The following is a 16,586-nucleotide window of genomic DNA, read 5'->3' as shown; positions in this document are numbered from 1 at the left end:
GGAATCAGTTAATTAGATCAGTAAAATAAGTTTAATGATTGACAAAACTTAAGAACAATTTGAAGGGTTTTTCAATCTCTGAAAAAAATCCAATAAGCATTTGAAGGAGGAAATCAATGTGGAATCCTAAAAGGCTTCTTATTTCTTTCTCACAGAATTCTACTTTTCTCTCCGAAGCTCTTTTTCCTGTACGTACAACAAAAACTGAAGAGCTGGATCCCTCCTTCAGCCTGCACGAGACCATTGCAAAGGTAACAGAAATGGAGATCTCATTTATACATACTTTCCTTCACATGGCCAAATTTGAACTTCTTAATAATTTTGGAAGATAATCTGTTTTTTTTTGTGTGAATACTTTGAATGTAGTTAAAAGTTATGGAGTTTTTTTCATTGAGATTCACCTTTGGAATATTCTTTACTGTTACATTGGTCAGTTTGTGTGATCAAAACACTTTTATGTGCAAATGCTTCATTTTATGTGATTCAGTTGTATTTTGCATGGTTCACATTAAACTTACTGGCGTGAGTGCAGGGCATTGAGCCCCACTAGATGGCAGGAAGTAGCAAGTTGTTTGCTGTCAATTTTGTCAGTGAAGAGGGCTCTCTGAGGACACCTTCACGTGCACAGATACTTGGTTTTACGAGCTGTCACAGCGATGCTCACGTGGGAGGAAGAGGTGGCCATCCCGTGATTCTGGAGAGTGCTCTACAGAGGGGACACTCCCAAAGTTAATGTGTTCTGACTCCCCTCTTGTCGCTCCAATATAATACTCCCTCCATATTATTTATTAATGCAATCAAAATTACTCCTTGCTCTAAAGTGCTCTTTCTTCACTCTGTCCACTCGGCAAGCCCTATTTCTACAAAGAGACATGACTACAAATGAGTCCAACTTAATGGATTCCTACACTTCTTATAATTGGATTTCTTATAAACCAGAGCTATGTAGACCTCACAAACAGATTTTTTTGTTTATTCGGAGCTACTTCTTTTGGAAAAGCAGCTGCTGTTGAAACATTTCTTTTGGCAACAACAAAAATAAATTCACAAAGATCAGCAATGTGCAGATTTAGCATGTAGGCGGATCAGCATCTTTGGCAAAATAGACAGTGACTGATCTTGGGGTTTTTAAGGGTTTGTTTGTTTGCTTGCTTGTTTGTTTTTTTTTAAAAAGAAGCACATATTCCTAGACATGGTTTTGAAACTTGGCAGAGTCTGACAGTTAAGGAACAATCACAAGACAAGAGTCTTCTCTGAAGCCCTTTTAATGGAATTGATGGGTTTTAAGCCATCCTTGATGCCAAAGTGACTGAAAAGATTCACCAAATCTCTTCCCAAAGACTGAGGGAAGTAGATATGTGATTATTTACTGCATAATTAATTTGTGATTTACTAATTAGTGTGTGATGGGCCATGTGTAATCTGAATAATCTGTATTCTAGTATTTGCTCTATAATGTTGACTAACAGAGAAAAATATTTATTAGATAGTTGACTTGAAGCATTTTGGTCCTGTTTAAATCATTACAAATTATTTTAAGTAGGTTCATTGAGCATTACAATTTTCTTTGATAAAACTTGATGAAGATTGCACTAGGGTACGACTATATTTCCATTTTGCTTTTCAGACTGTAGCCCAGGATGCTTTTCTATGCTTTTAACTCCATCTGATCCAATCAAAACAGCAGTGAAGTAAGATCCTCAGCTGGTAATTTTGTCATCTTTAGTTTAGCTTAATTGATCTTAAAGTAGTTTCTGAATAGCTTGAAGAGCAAAAGTTTTCTGAATTTCATCTATTGTTTACTCCTTTTTATAGTTAGATAAAGGAGTTGTTACCTCTTGGTTCCCTCCATTCCTGCCCTCAAACTTTTTCTCAGAGTAACTAAGCCAGCCATTGTCTTTCCCTTCTCCTGCAAGATGGGCTTTCCTTTGCTCCTCCTTTATCCTAGTGTTTGTCATCTGTTCCAATTTGAAAGCATTTTCTTTGAGTGAATGTCCAGAAATGTATGCAGTATTTTATATAAGGCCTTAATATGGCTTTTTGTGGTAACGTTTATCCAGCTTCATACCTGAGGTGAAGTCGTATCACCTTTTCGTTGGTAAGATCTTTCAGCCCTACATTTGATTGTAGTGGCTGCACGTTAGTGCAGACAAGCTGCTGCATATGTAGTCTGAGTTCTAAAGAGTCATCTTATTTTGGAAATTTTCTTTTTTTAAACTCACACTGGTTTCCATGCTTTGGGCAACCTGGAACGTTGCTGGGGCTTTGGTGGTGGTGGTGGTTTTTCCTGTCTCCATTATCGAAACTCTAAGTCTGTCCTCTCTATACTGCACACACATCGATTCTCAATGTGAGCCCTTTAAGGGGGAAAAAGCTTAATGAATTTTTATTTCTTTGAAAAGAAAAAACACATATCAGTTTAACTTTAATGAAAACATCTATAATTACTAAAAGAAAGGAAATTCGAGTCACATGGAGATACAAATCTTTTAAACAATACCTATTCTACACCATTCCATTGTTGATCAGTTATCCATGGTCAGTGTATGAGTGCTAGCAGAATTCTACGTATTATACTGTGCACATGAATGATACATGATGCTTGCTGCTTCGACAATTTTTGGTTCTAGTAAAAAGTGGATTATTAAAAATACTTTTTTGCATTTATCAGTTACTGTATATGCCTGATGGTTGTCTTCGAGCTAGTATAGTTGAAAATAAATAAGATATGTTTTTATTTGAGTGAAAGAGAGAAGCAGATAAAAATACAGAAATGTTATATATCCTGAAATACCATTTCATCTTGTATCTTTGAAAACAGTTTTGTTGACTTTTATAAGCACACTAAAAGGAAAAACACTTTTTATTTGGACTTCTAAGTTGCAAAAGCAAGTTGTATTCATGAGACTACAGAAATTCTGATGCAATTCTCTGAACACCTTGGAAACCTTACAGTTTGAGACTTAGTTTCTTAGCATTCAATTTGATGAAACTCATTTGCCACTGCATATCACTCTCAGTGCGCTTTGCTTGTATGGCCACTGAAGCTGGTGGAAAAGCTTATGCTGGTTTTGGCAGGAAATTACTTGAGGCCTTTCATCTCTCTGAGGGAAATAGGGCTTTAATGATTTTTTTTCTATGTGAATGGCTTGATACTAAGGAACAACGGAAGAATTTCAACATAAATTTTTACGTGAGGTTCGGGGTAAGAATAAATAATCAGCTAATTGTGGCTTGTGCTCTCTGAAGACAGTAGTTACCTTAATTTCATGAACACTTGGAAAAGGAGGAGATTGCCGAATGTGGCAGGTAAAATGAATGAGAAATGTGCAGCTATTAAGGAGATGGATCTGTAATCTGAGTGCTTAGAAGATCTAATTTGTCAGAACACTTGTCAGATCAATTTATCTTAGATCTTGGCACTTTAAAGGTGGATTTAGGGTAGATTGCTGCAAGGCCCAGGCTGATCTGAAAGATTCAGAGAAGAAAGAGAAATATGTAGGCTTCCTAGCGGTGAAGAACCAAGATGTTCATTACAGCGGCGTGTTGCAGTACAAAATTTAGTGGTATCTTAAGTGAGATTTGCAGACCTTGTAATTTCAAGTGTGTTTTATAATACAGATATCAAGTATTAAAATGGAGAAATGTGTGCCTGTGTGGCAGAGAATGGATTTTCCCATCAGACCAGAAGAAGTCAGGTGAAATTCCATTGTTATCAAATGCATACTCAGAAAAGTATGTGCTATTTTTCAATAAGTTTCATCAGTGCTGTTCAGCACAGTGTTTCATGGTAACTAGTCAACTGGAGTTATTAACAAGTTTGAAAATACTTTTGTGTTATGAGGCATGCTCACTAGAGTAGCCTAGTAAGACTCGGATTATGCAGTTCTAAAAGCTTTAATGGCAGTCCCCCAACAGGGAGTGCCACTGGAGCCACTTACCCAGTATCAGCCATGGAATAATAATAATAATCTTTTATTGATTTTTACTTTGGCAGGCACCAAAGTGTTGAAAGGTATGCCAGAAGTGACATAATTGGTTTTATGATGAGTTATGGGTGCTGACAGATAACTTTTGAGAAAATTAGTAGCAATCCTGATTATTCTACACTTCAATTATGGAGCTGCATAAAGTAGAACTAACTACCGTAATGCAATTAACTTCTAAACATTAAATATAACAGCAATAGGGAGGAATGTTTCCATTTCTGGCGGAAATCAGTTTTTTTGTGTAACACACTGTAGTATTTCCTTTTTTTTTTTTTTTTTTGGTAAATATAAACACTTCCAAGAAGATGACAGGCAGATTCTTTTCTTGAAGCAAATGGAATGAAAAGTACTGGACCGCAGGACTGTTGGTAAATGAAATTCACATTTTGACCACAGATAAGGTACAGCACAGGAATGTTGATTTGAGGAATTCTCTAACAGGATCATACTGTTCTGTTCCTTTGAAGCATGGGAGGGATATGTATTCCCATTTACCCATTGTCTAGTCCCATTAATTCTCTAATACAAGCATAGGGAATACCCATTCATCTTGGCAATGCAATTATATCCATAACTTTGGTAGTTCCTTTCTCTGTAATCTCCCTAAAAATCAAAATCTGTGGTTTGGTGCATGCTACCTCTGCTAAATATTTTCATCCTCCTGCATGGTATCTGCAAATAAGCTCATTTTTTTGTATGCTTCTGAACTGCAAAAGCTAAAAGTAACTATGGAGATACATATATATAACTGATATGTGAGATTGCCATAAATTACTGAAATCTTAAATTTATGAAACATAAGATAATACAACATATCTAAATTAACATGAAGGTGGAAACCCTTACAATCCCAAAGACTGAGAGTGCAAATTTTGAATCAGTAAAATAATACTGTGAAGTGTTAATGCTGTTTCCTGCCAGAGTTCAAAATCAAAACAAAATCTCATTGTAGTCAACCAGCTTGAAATTTCTTTGCATTTCATTGAATCATCTGTTGTAGTTTTGGCAGGGATGCAATCCCTGTAATATCAAGTGGAAACACTTTCACAAACCATGTACAGCACGTCTGTGTTGCAAAGTTTTACCAGAAACATTTCTGCCAGCATATTATTACTGGCATAGCTATTTCAGCCGAGTACATTCACATTCATGTGTTGTTCCCACTACAACGTGCCCTTTTTGGTATCAGATGGGTCTTGAAAAAGCTGTGTGAGACTATGCTTAGGCATCACAGTGACCTCTGCATCAAGGCAGCTGTATATATGGATTTCCATTGATGTATCTTCCGTTTTCATTTAAAAATTTTCTCGTGTAGAACTAGAGGATTTGGCAGACTTGTTTAAGGTTTCCAAACAGCAGAGACACAATATTACTCCAGTCAGAGTTACAGCACTTGAAGTGTTAAAGTGCTTGTATGGCACATGCAGAACAAATCTGAAATATTCAGAAAACAGAAGTCTGATGCACCCGAGTATATTGCATATCCAAGCCAAGCCCAGAAAACCCTTTACCCTTGAAAGGCCCAGGCAGATATATAGCAGCCTTCCCCCGCATCACTGTGTGGTGTGCTAACTGGAAATTTTTGCTGTGTGCCATGATTTCCATCATGAAAATGTGACACTTTGGAGTGTCAATTTTCACAGGTAATTCCTCCAGTTAACTTTCTTCAGTGATGTATTCCTTTTGATGTAATTTTTAAAATTCCTGTCTTCAATCTCGTATGCCAGACTTTCACATCATTTCTCAGTCTCTTCATCATCATACCTCCAAAGACGTGAGTTCTGCACAGACCAACAGAACTCTCATGTTTTTTTAAAGACAAATTATGTTATGATTTTCTGCTTTCAAAACAAATTATTCAAGCCTCCAGCCAACAAACAGGAATATGGACCAGGGTGACAGAGATGCTGAATGAAGTTAATGTAACAGAAGCACAGTTCTCGGTGTACTGAAGTGAGAACCAAGCTGGGAGACCGGATCAATATCCCTATTTGAGACAATCTGCTGTTGATACTGAATTTTTAGATGTGGATTTTGACCTTTTTTTGAAGATATTAGAATTGTCTGCAGTATCGTTTGGATGCTCTGTCGCACATAAGAGCACCTGTATGGGGTTTTTTGCCTGAGAAATTGCAGGATGACTTGGGGCATCTCTTAATTTTCCTGTTTGTCCTCCCACAGCTGGCAGCAATTCATGGTGTTTCAGCAGCTCTCATCTGCCATAAGGTGATGTAGCAGCATAGGTGCAGCGTAATCCACCAATTGCCAGATCGTCTCTCTTTAACTTAAATGACTTGCTTTGCTTTACTGATCAGCCTCTCATATACTGGTTGTGAGCATCTTACTGGTATTTACGGTTTAATGGTATTTGAGATGTGCAAAGCAGAACTATATTGTCTGTGGTGACAGTCTGACTGAATTCACACAAAACCAAACTTGTCTGAATTTTTCTGCAAAGCAGCACAGGCGTATTTCACAGAAAAGGTTTGATTTAGCACATATTCTCTTAAGCACACAAGTGAGAGTTTTTGTTTTACCTTTAGCCTTCTTGCATGAAAGAACATATAATCCAGTTCAAGCAGAGGGTAAATACAAACCTGCTGAAAACTCCTTTCTAACAATGTGTATTTTATTCTGTAGCTGTTGTCAGCGGCAATAAAAACAAGAGCAAATCTGGTGATATAAACTTGCACAGTAACTTTGGGGATGCTGTATAAATTGTGGTGAACAGGGAAGTAACAGCATTCAAAGAAAAAAAAAAGCTGTCTGGGGATTTTCTCAGCATTAGATGTGAAAGAGGTGACTTTGCTGCTAAAGACATGAGGTGTTCTGACAGACAGTCATACTGTGTTTGGCCAGACAGCATAGTCTCTATCTGCTCTAGCCTAGTTAGGGTAGATATGCTTGGAATTTTTCAGTAGTTCTTTGTTCCTAAAAGCAAGTAGCCTCAAGGACTCTTGCACTTCATACTTGAACTCTGATGGATGAAGACTAGGTGATAAAAATAAGCTGAAATTGCAGAACCCCTGGTAAAAATTTGATGAACCAGCTGCACTGTCCAACACAACTTCACTTGGTTCAGTCAGGTATTAAAAAACATCCCTATTCCCCTACCCCCCTGAAATTTTCCACATCTTTCCTGCTAATAACTCCTTCAAAATGAAGAAGCATTACAGGACAGTACTAATTCCATTTCCTCCTGTGCCATTTATTCGTGAAGTTGTGGAAAGATGTCAAGACTGAAGTATTCCAAGATTGTTTCTGGGCTTCTTTTTGAGTGGCTGGAATTTAATGTTTTCAGTTTAGAGAACTGTGACAGCTATGAAAATATCAAAATGACCAGGAAACTGTGGCTCAAATAAACAAAAGAAGCTGAATGAACAAGAAAATACAGCCATCATTAGTAGTGTGGTTTGTGTAGAAACCATTCCCATGGATTGTCTGTGTACAGTCCTAACTGTTCAATTCTCTGACTGTCAGGAGAGAATTAATTCTACATTCCTTAAATCTTTTTAATAATGCAGCAAGACTATATGTTCTTTAGAAAAAGTTAACATTGGCTTCTGTCGGAATGTTTCTTAACCAGATTGCTGTTTAGAACCACACAGTTACTGAATTCCTCTTTTAGACCTAAATTTTACTCAGTTGCTCTCAAGATTTGTCTGCCAACTGTCAGTGAAAAAGGAAAAAATCGTTGCATCATTTTTCAAGCTAGAGTTGCAATTTAAGTGAAGTAAGCAAATACATGTCAACTCCATCTGATCCAATCAAAACACAGGATAAACATATAAGTTCATACATAATGTATCATTTTAAATCTTATGATAGAAACCCAAGATTGGTGGTGTTTGTACAACTTATGGAAGACATTTTTTACTCCACATTACAGCAATCTGACTAAGCAAAAGCAGCTAAGGTAGGAATGAGAGGAAGCATTGTTTAATCCCGATTTTATATATGAGAAAATGAAATACCACGGGTCAAAAATGGTGCTTACAGTAACTGAGCAACTACTTCATCTCCTCACCTGAATTCAGCATCAACTTGCAGAATCTGGTGATTTGTCTGACACCGTAGACGAAGACTGGGGCATATTTCAAAGCTGAAGCTAGATTTCTGAAGTTGAAATTCAGCACGTATTTGGGATTTGCTGGAATTTCAACTACCGGCTGTGACCAACTGAGCATTTTTCTGCTGTGTACTGAAGCCATGTGAGTGCCTGCGTTAGCAGGACTTAACCTGGCTTGGAAAGAAGTTAAATTGCCTACAGCAACGCCTTCATTTACAGTGCCTTATTTTGGTTATGTTGCGATTTGTAATCTGACTGCATCTCTAGCTGGTTACTGAGTGCTGCATTGGTGACACGCTCTCAGCAAAGATGTTCGTTGCAGATGTCTTTTTTTTTTTGTCTTTTTCTGGTTGTTGATGATCATGACTGTACAAGGAAGCCACTGCATATTTATTGCACAAGTCAAATGATTGTTTCCAATTTGTCCAATAGTAGTTTTGTAGTGTGATGAGAAAATTTATTTTATATTCATTACTTTTATTTCGAAAATGTAAGTTTGTTACGAGGAATATCGAATAATTGGACCTGTGCATGCATTTTTTAAGGAATGTCAACACGTATGTTTATAGAATCATAGAATCATATGATTTATATTCAACCACTGAAATCCAACAACTGGAAAAAAAATCTGAAGCTTGCTACTCTAATAGGTGGGAATGTGCCTGGGGTTATTTGAATTTTCCCCTGTGTGTCCCACTATCCTAGTCTTCACACACTTAGTTACTGAATTTATCTGAGTATAATTTTATTAATCCATTCTTTAGCATCAGTACTACCATAGGCATTTGTTATTGGTTAACAAATACTTCATCTGCCAAAGATTCAGTCTTTATTCTTGGCATACACGTGCTGAATTTGGTGGCTGTGCAAGGAAGATGAGTTTTTCTTTAAACAAGACACTAACATTCTAGAGGGGTAGTTCCTTTGGGTACTCTAAAAGTGTCTTGTCATATTAGCTCACTGTATTAGCTCTTTTTTGTCTTCAGATCTTTTGACAAAGATGTCAAATCAGACAAGCCTTTCACCAGAGCATTCCTCTTAAAACACTAAGTTTCTACTAACAATAATGTAGTAATGACTCTTTTTTCTTTTTTTTTTTTTTAATTTGACATAAGCCAATTTGCATATGAGTGAATATGAGGTAAAGTCAGTGGAACTTAAGTATTTGCGTAAGTGCTTTTTAACAAGAGATGGAAATAGCTGCTTAAGTACTATGAATGAATTAATTTGTTTTGCAAACAACTTGCAGAAATACCTGGGGAAATACAGCTGCTAAGATGTATGTTTATTTGTTCATTTTATTTTTTAGACCATACTTATATCTTCCTTTGGTGTACAGTTGTACAATGTATTATTGACGTGTTTTGTCTTTATTCCGTGACATAACTACAAACACATTGGAACTTTACAGATGTTGAAGCTTGCTTCATGAGCTCAGTGCTGAATTCAAAACCGGATTTTCAAGAGTTTGGTTTCTCTTAAGGAATTTTAAAATGTCAGATTTTCCCAGGAGGCTTAGCCCAATTCGCAGTGTTTTAAATCTTGTCTTTAAATGTCAGCACCTATTTTAGCATCAAACTGATAGCTGAACTCTGCTGGAACCATCCTCTTGGTGCTGAGCATTTCTTGGGATTGTGGCCATCCAGAGAGGGGAGTATAAGACCAACATTAAATGTCTACACAGTGGATAAGAAGAAATGTGTGTCCTGGAAAAAAGCTCCTAAGAACCAACCCATTATGCTCCGAGTTGGGGGATACCTGCAGGAACCTAATAGTAAAAACTAAGCACAAACTTATGTTTGAATAAAAATTGTACTCTTTTCTTGAGCATTGTAGCCTGGACAAGGGCTATTTACTAGAGTAGTCTTTTTGGAATGCAGAGCTCTAACTCTGCTGCAAAGCACAGACTCTCTAAGAATTACCTTTGTTCTACATCAACACTGTTTAATATAAAAACCACATACATTGTGGAAGCTAGGACTGCCACTTATCACACTAGTCGGTAGGATACAAATACACACTCCTCTTTTTTCATTCTTCTGTTTCCAGAATCAGTGAAACTCAGATTCTTTGCTGCACCTTCACTGTTAGGGACATATGATACATGCGTCTAGAATGGCCTGTAGCCTAGACACACTATAGTATGCCTTTGGGTAATGGAAGTTGCAGATTTGAGTTCTTCAAGCCATAGAAAGAAAGAAACTGGTCCAAAGGTTATAAAAGCTTGAATATACAGAGAAAGGTGATTTTATAAATCCTTCTAAATACTTGTCAGGTTAGGTGTAGAATTTCTATTAAAAAGACTTGTTAAATTTTTGGAAGGTTAGCCCTTAATTCCTGGTCAAGAGCCAAAATAAACAGCCAGAACTTCAGATTTCAATATGCTGCACCATGAAATTCTCTACTTGCATTTTACGGTCAATGTGGCAGTAATAGGAGTGACTGGGCCTGTTTCAAAGGCCCTACTCTTTGATGCCTTCATTGCAGATGTACTGTGAAAATCTGATTCCAGTGGCAGATAATCTTTATTTGAAGTTATTGTTCTGAATTGTTTTGTAACTCTGGTATGTATGAGAAACCTGATGTACTCTCATCTTAAAGATGTTTTTGTAACATACTCCAGCGTATGAAACTGTCGTTTGCTCTTGCCCTTTGTTTTCTTTTATTCTGTCTCATAATACATTGATATGCAGGTGTTTAAATCAGATATAACTGAAAAAGTACAATTATATGTTTTCTAATAGATCTCCTAAAATGAAGGATAGCAAAATCAGCGTGAATGAAGACTGTCTTTTCAAATGCAATTGGACAATGCGAAGAAATTTTGTAAAGTATAAAAGTTGTGAGACAAAACTAGTAAATACTTAAAAATTTATGATGAGTCAAAAAAAGAATATAAGCTAAAGGTATTACAAAATTCCAGGAAGAACATCTTGTTTATTGATCTGTTTTTATTATGAACATAGTCAATAACAATACAAAAATACTGCCAGTTTGCTGAGACACTCTAGCATTAAAGCAGCTAAGATTAGACCAATTAATGTTAGACTAAGAATAGGTGATTAGCCTTAAGTTAGAATTATAAAATTAGTAGAAGTGTCTTTCCGAGAATTGTGGACTGAAGATCCTGTATCAGAAACAGTGGAGATGGTTAAACTGTTTCTTCTTATTTCAGTAGGTACAAGGGAAGAGATCGTCTTGGAATAACATCAGAGAGTTTGCTTTTATGATCTGTTCAGCACCTTTGAGAAGAGAAAAATTCTGCTAAGCAGTGATTATGAGTAGGGAATACTGTCTGTCTCCCTGTTTCACCTCTGTGAGCCTGAAACCAGATCTTAGTTCAATTATGTTACAAAAGCAGTTAATTCTCTGCCCCAGACAATCAGTGATAATCACAATGAAAGAGTTTAGTCTAAGCATGTAGTGTAGGAAAGCAAAACCCACCTTCTTGAGTGCATTCCTACTGAAGAAAGGTCACTGTTTAATGACTGAATAGGGCTTTCTGGCTGCCAGAGTCACATGGTAGATAAGAGTATACCCACTTGGATAGCAAGAAGGGGCAGAGGCAAATAAGCTTGGACTTCTACCGGTCAGTTTTGCCTTTGGGACTTACGAGTTCAAGTATGACCCTTTCCATGTCCATTTGAGTCCAACAGAATAGATTCAAGCCTATGTGTTAGCATAATGTGCATGAGGTTTAGTTAACCAACAGGAGTGATCACCCCATCCACCAGCAGTTCCTTGGGCTAGGGGCTGGGTATTATCTGTAGCAAACTAACCGTAAAACCAAAGCAATATAAAAGATGTACTTTCCTACAGTGGAAATGATATTTCTGTTTCATAAGCAGAGATCATATACTGGCTATGAAGCTATTTTTTATTTTTATACCTTCTTGTAAAACTAATGGCCAGGAGTTTTGTAAATTGCAGCCTAATTCCAACCATGCACATATAATATTGATTTTCAAAGATACAGCATCTGTATTATCTATTGAAATAACTTTAGTTCAAAATTTAAACTAATATTACAAACTACAGCATTTGGACCTAAAAATGTTTTAAGAACATTTAAGAGTCCAGTAACCAGTAAATGGAAGGCAACATTTCAGAGGGATGGAAGGAAAGAAGGATAGAAATTGTTCTGGAGTAATGGAGTAGTATGTTCTAGTATGCTGCAGCCTTTTCCTCATCTAAAAATAATATGATTATGTAGAAATACAGATACAGTTTTACTGTTAACCTTATTTTGAAGAAATTTATGTCTTGAAGAATCATTCATGAAAAAGTAGTGTTTTCTTATGGTGAGAATTATGTGATAATTCTTCAGTCTCAGAGAGTTCTTGTCTTTTCAGTAGATGAAAGGATAGCCCATTTATTTTGTTGCTTAGATGTATCAGTAGTAGGTGTACATGGATAATGCATGTGTATATTCCGAGATAATTGTAAAGTTCTACTTAATCTGTTTTAAATTATTACAGAGAAGCAATAAAATAATCTCTGTTTTGCTACCATCAGGTGTGATCCATCAACATTTTATGTGCTTACGTCTTTAGAAGAATGAAACTCTGAAAGGAGAATATTTACTTTCTTGTGACAGGATAGTTCTCATTCTTAAATGGCCAAATAAATAGCAATACTTTTGCATCTGACGGATGTGGATGACGTTAAGACTATTTACTTCAAATTTCATGATTAAGTTTTTTTCTGATCAAATTTAATGTGAACTTTGTGATTACTTTTTGTTAATAACTTCTGATACCCTCCTTTCATTCTGATGGGGCCAGGACTGTGTGGGGTTTATTATTTGGGTAATGAAACTGACAAATATGTAAATGCATACTGACACGATTCATCGATATATATTGTAGTCAAGGAGAGTAATTTGCCCAAAGGTCGTAGCCTCTCCTGCCATTTATCTCAAACTTGCCTGCACAGGGAGAATAGTGTGGCTAATCCATCAAAATTCATGAAAGCTCACCGGAATTTCAGCGCATCCAATAAAAAAATGGGCTGCGCAATCAAGGTGGGATGAAAATTGACATGTCCTAAGGATGATACAAGTCAGCATTGTCAGAAATGAATGCTTTTTTCAAACATGTAATGGAAGTAAGTATGAAAATAGTTGAATACAAACTGATTTTAATCCTTTTAGAGTGAATGTGACACCTTGTTACACTAAAACACGCTCCCTTTCTGATCGACAGCATTGTATCAGTGCATCCTTTTTAATTTGGAGTGAGGCAACCTTACAGATTTCACTTCAGCTTGGATAAGTGTTCAAAAGTTCTGATATTTAAATAACTCGGGAAAAATCTGGGCAGTGGTTCTCAGCGAAATAGCCTTCCTTTATTGATTACTAGCTCAATCTTCTTGTAAGAAATGCCACCCAAAAAATAACCACTGATATTACGGATTGTTACTTTTTTTTCCTCTCTTTTTTTACATGACAGATATAAAATATAATTGCTGGGTTTGGTTTTCTTAATGATTTTTTAAGTGGTTTTTTTTTTTAATTACAGCAATTAGTTGGCAAAATGATGCTTCTACTGGCTTAATTGAGCTATGTACACACACACACACACGCCCTTCACAAAATCCCAATACTTTGACAGAAAAAAAGAGATGTCACTAAAGGTTGTCTACTCAGTGATATTTTCTATAATTTTATAAGATACTTTAGATGTAACACAAGTTTTTAATTTTTTTTTAATAATACTCAAATCCACAAAAGCTCAGCTTTCTAGCTCAACATACTTACAGTTGTACAGTACACAAACTGGCAGACTTTTTATCACAACTTTCCGAAATATCCAAGGCAACAAAAAACCAAACAAAAATTCACTGGCTTCTGCTCAAATTAGCTTATTATCGCACTGCTTCATGATTCTAGGGGGTTTATTGCTTTTTTTTTTTAAAAACAGCTTTAGAACACAAAGGTGAAGATTGCATAATTTTTTAATTTTTTTTATTTCCTCTGTAAGTTGTTTCCTTGGTATATCATTTTGAGAAATCTAATTTTAAATAACATTGTTGCATCTGTCAAGGTGCCAGCCTGTGTTAATCATTCAGATTTCACTTTTTAAAACTCATGATTAGTGCCCTCTGTCAGAGAAATGAACCTGAAGTAAGCAGATAAGCCCAGATCTAATTTCCGTTATAGTGCTAGTTCAGTGTACTTCAGTGGAGTTCACTCTGGCTTCAGCCAGCATAAGAGCCAATGGTCTACATGAAGTGTGCATATAAAGAAAAATATTAGTCAGATTTTTAGCTGCTCACAAAGCATTTGAGCCCATAAGTGCAGATGCACTCAGATTTTCAGGTGCAAAATGAGAGGCAGCAGCTGCAAATATAATTCATTATATTTCAAAATAAAATGTGTAGTTTTGTTCTGCTTTGTGAATATAAGACCTATTTGGGAATTAAACTGTAAGCCACATTCTGCATCCCATCAGTAATCATCCAGTACTACGCCGCGTTGACATTGCTGCGCTTGAGAGTGGAGTTCAGTCCCGAAGCTTAAAAGGAAGCAGAGGAGCACTCTGAAGACAAAAGACTAAATACTTACATTTATGCAACTGAAAAACTGGATTAGACTCAGTCAAATAAATGCTCTGCTACAGAAGTTTTAGGTATCATAAAAAAGCAAAACTGATCGAAGCAACATAAAAAGAGATAAAGTTCCCTTTTCACTTGAAATATGGAGAACATTGCCTTGTATGAGCCGAGCTTGTGGCTCAGCATGCTATGACCTTTGATTTTTGGTTTTTGTTCTATGATGAGAGGATTTGGCAAATGAATTTTTTAATAGAAAGTCTGTATGTAATATAAGGAATTATATAAATATAATTGAAGTAAAACAATTTATATAGGTACTTAAAGATGTAGTAACCTTGAAAGTTTTACTGTTACACATCTTGGTTTTAATATAATTTATTTACCTTACTGTGGAAGAACACTATTGGAATTTAAGTTTTCAGTTCAACTTTTTTCCTATTTTTAGAACTATCTCAGGAAAAGTAAAAAATTCTTAAAATAACAAGAAATGCTTTCTTCCCCCTGTCTTTGATACATCACTTCTGATTCACTACCTCTTCCCTTCCTGACACCTGTATTGCATCAAATTCTGAGCTGAATGTCAAGTTCTTAGCACCTGCCATTGGAATTGGATTTTCCAAAGACTTTGAAAGTAATGTAATAATTAAGATCATCAGAAGTATCCATCAGTTGAATGTTACTGTCTTTCTAGTTTCACAGTTCCCCTAAACCAATCTAAATGCTACCACAGAGTGAGCAGGATTAAGTTCAATCTGACTGAAAAATAATCATTTGATTTTGTTGTTGGTTTTGCTTTAGGGTTTTGTTTTCAGCTCTCAGATCTGATTTGCCATACAAGCTTTAGTGCCCGTGTAAGGATGACAGTGAGAAGTGCATGCAGAGAGTAGCATAGAAGCACTTATTTCAGCAACAGCGTAATTTTGGTAGGCTTTGAAATTTGACCTGAAAGGGTGTTGAAATTGGCCCAAGGAAGATTAGTTCTTTACGTACACTCTGGCAAGTTGATTCTTAGATCTGCTTAAAATACATGCCTTAAATTTAAAAAGTCCTTTCCGTGTTTATTGTTGTTGTTATTTCAGTAGAATTGTAGAGACATCATGGCTAAATTTGACAAGTAATAACAAATTGCCACTTTTCAAAAAAAACGAGGATGCTTTGTGGCTGGAGTGTGATTTATTCTGAACTTTGAAGGAAGACACGAGAAAGAGATTACAAAGCCTTTTATGAAACTCATTATTACATCTGGACTTCAGGAACTCACTGTGGAAGTTCAGATTGGAATTTATAAAACCTAATTAAGAGTTAATGTGTAAGGGCTGTATTTGTAATTTTGATGCTAACAGATGTGACCCAAAATTGTGATTCAGAAATAAATCTATTGCTTGTACTCGTAAAGCGCACAGGAAAAATGTCTCAATCAAAACTTTATTTAGGATTTATGGTAAGATTTGCATATCTGTTATTGTTTTTATAAATCTGTTGCAGGGCTCGTAAATATGCTTTAGGATTAGTAAATCCATTTGAACAATATTTGCTGAAAATCTAAGCAATATGCATTACTTGACTCCTAACGAAGTATACTTTTTAGTGAAATTCCTAAAAATGTTTTCCCATTTTAGTGGTGGCAATATTTATGGTGAGTTAATGAAAAGCAAACTCTGAGAAGGCAGATTTGCATCTCCCAATTTTATTAGGTAACTATTTTGTTTATTTACCATTAATAAACTTGTTTAATAATGTAGCTTTATGTGTTGCTCAGTACCTAAAGAAAAATTAGTTCTTATGCTCTAAGTTTAAGAAAGCCTTGGTGTAGAGTTAAATCAAACCACAAATCTGGTCAGACTTGAATTGTAAAGTGGTTTGCTATTTAGTTACTCAGACTCTAGTGTTTCTGTTGTGCTATTCATTTTTTGCAAACTGTTTTGCTTACCACAAGCTATGGTTAAATGATCACAGTTTATTTAATTGGGGAA

General features: G+C 35.9%; 1 protein-coding gene across 1 annotated transcript in view; it reads left to right on the top strand.

Moving 5' to 3' along the window:
• The window catches only part of NAALADL2 (N-acetylated alpha-linked acidic dipeptidase like 2), a 324,485-nt gene that overhangs the window by 257,717 nt on the left and 50,182 nt on the right, over window positions 1-16,586 (top strand). The window contains exon 12 of the mRNA XM_050902673.1: window positions 156-251. Coding sequence (XP_050758630.1) covers window positions 156-251 — 96 coding nt within the window. The remainder of the gene's footprint in view (window positions 1-155; window positions 252-16,586) is intronic.

The sequence above is a fragment of the Gymnogyps californianus genome, chromosome 10 (assembly GCF_018139145.2).
Source record: "Gymnogyps californianus isolate 813 chromosome 10, ASM1813914v2, whole genome shotgun sequence".
In the NCBI taxonomy this organism is placed as follows: domain Eukaryota; kingdom Metazoa; phylum Chordata; class Aves; order Accipitriformes; family Cathartidae; genus Gymnogyps; species Gymnogyps californianus.
Note: the sequence above shows the minus strand (reverse complement) of the source record. Positions and strands in the feature narration are given on the sequence as shown.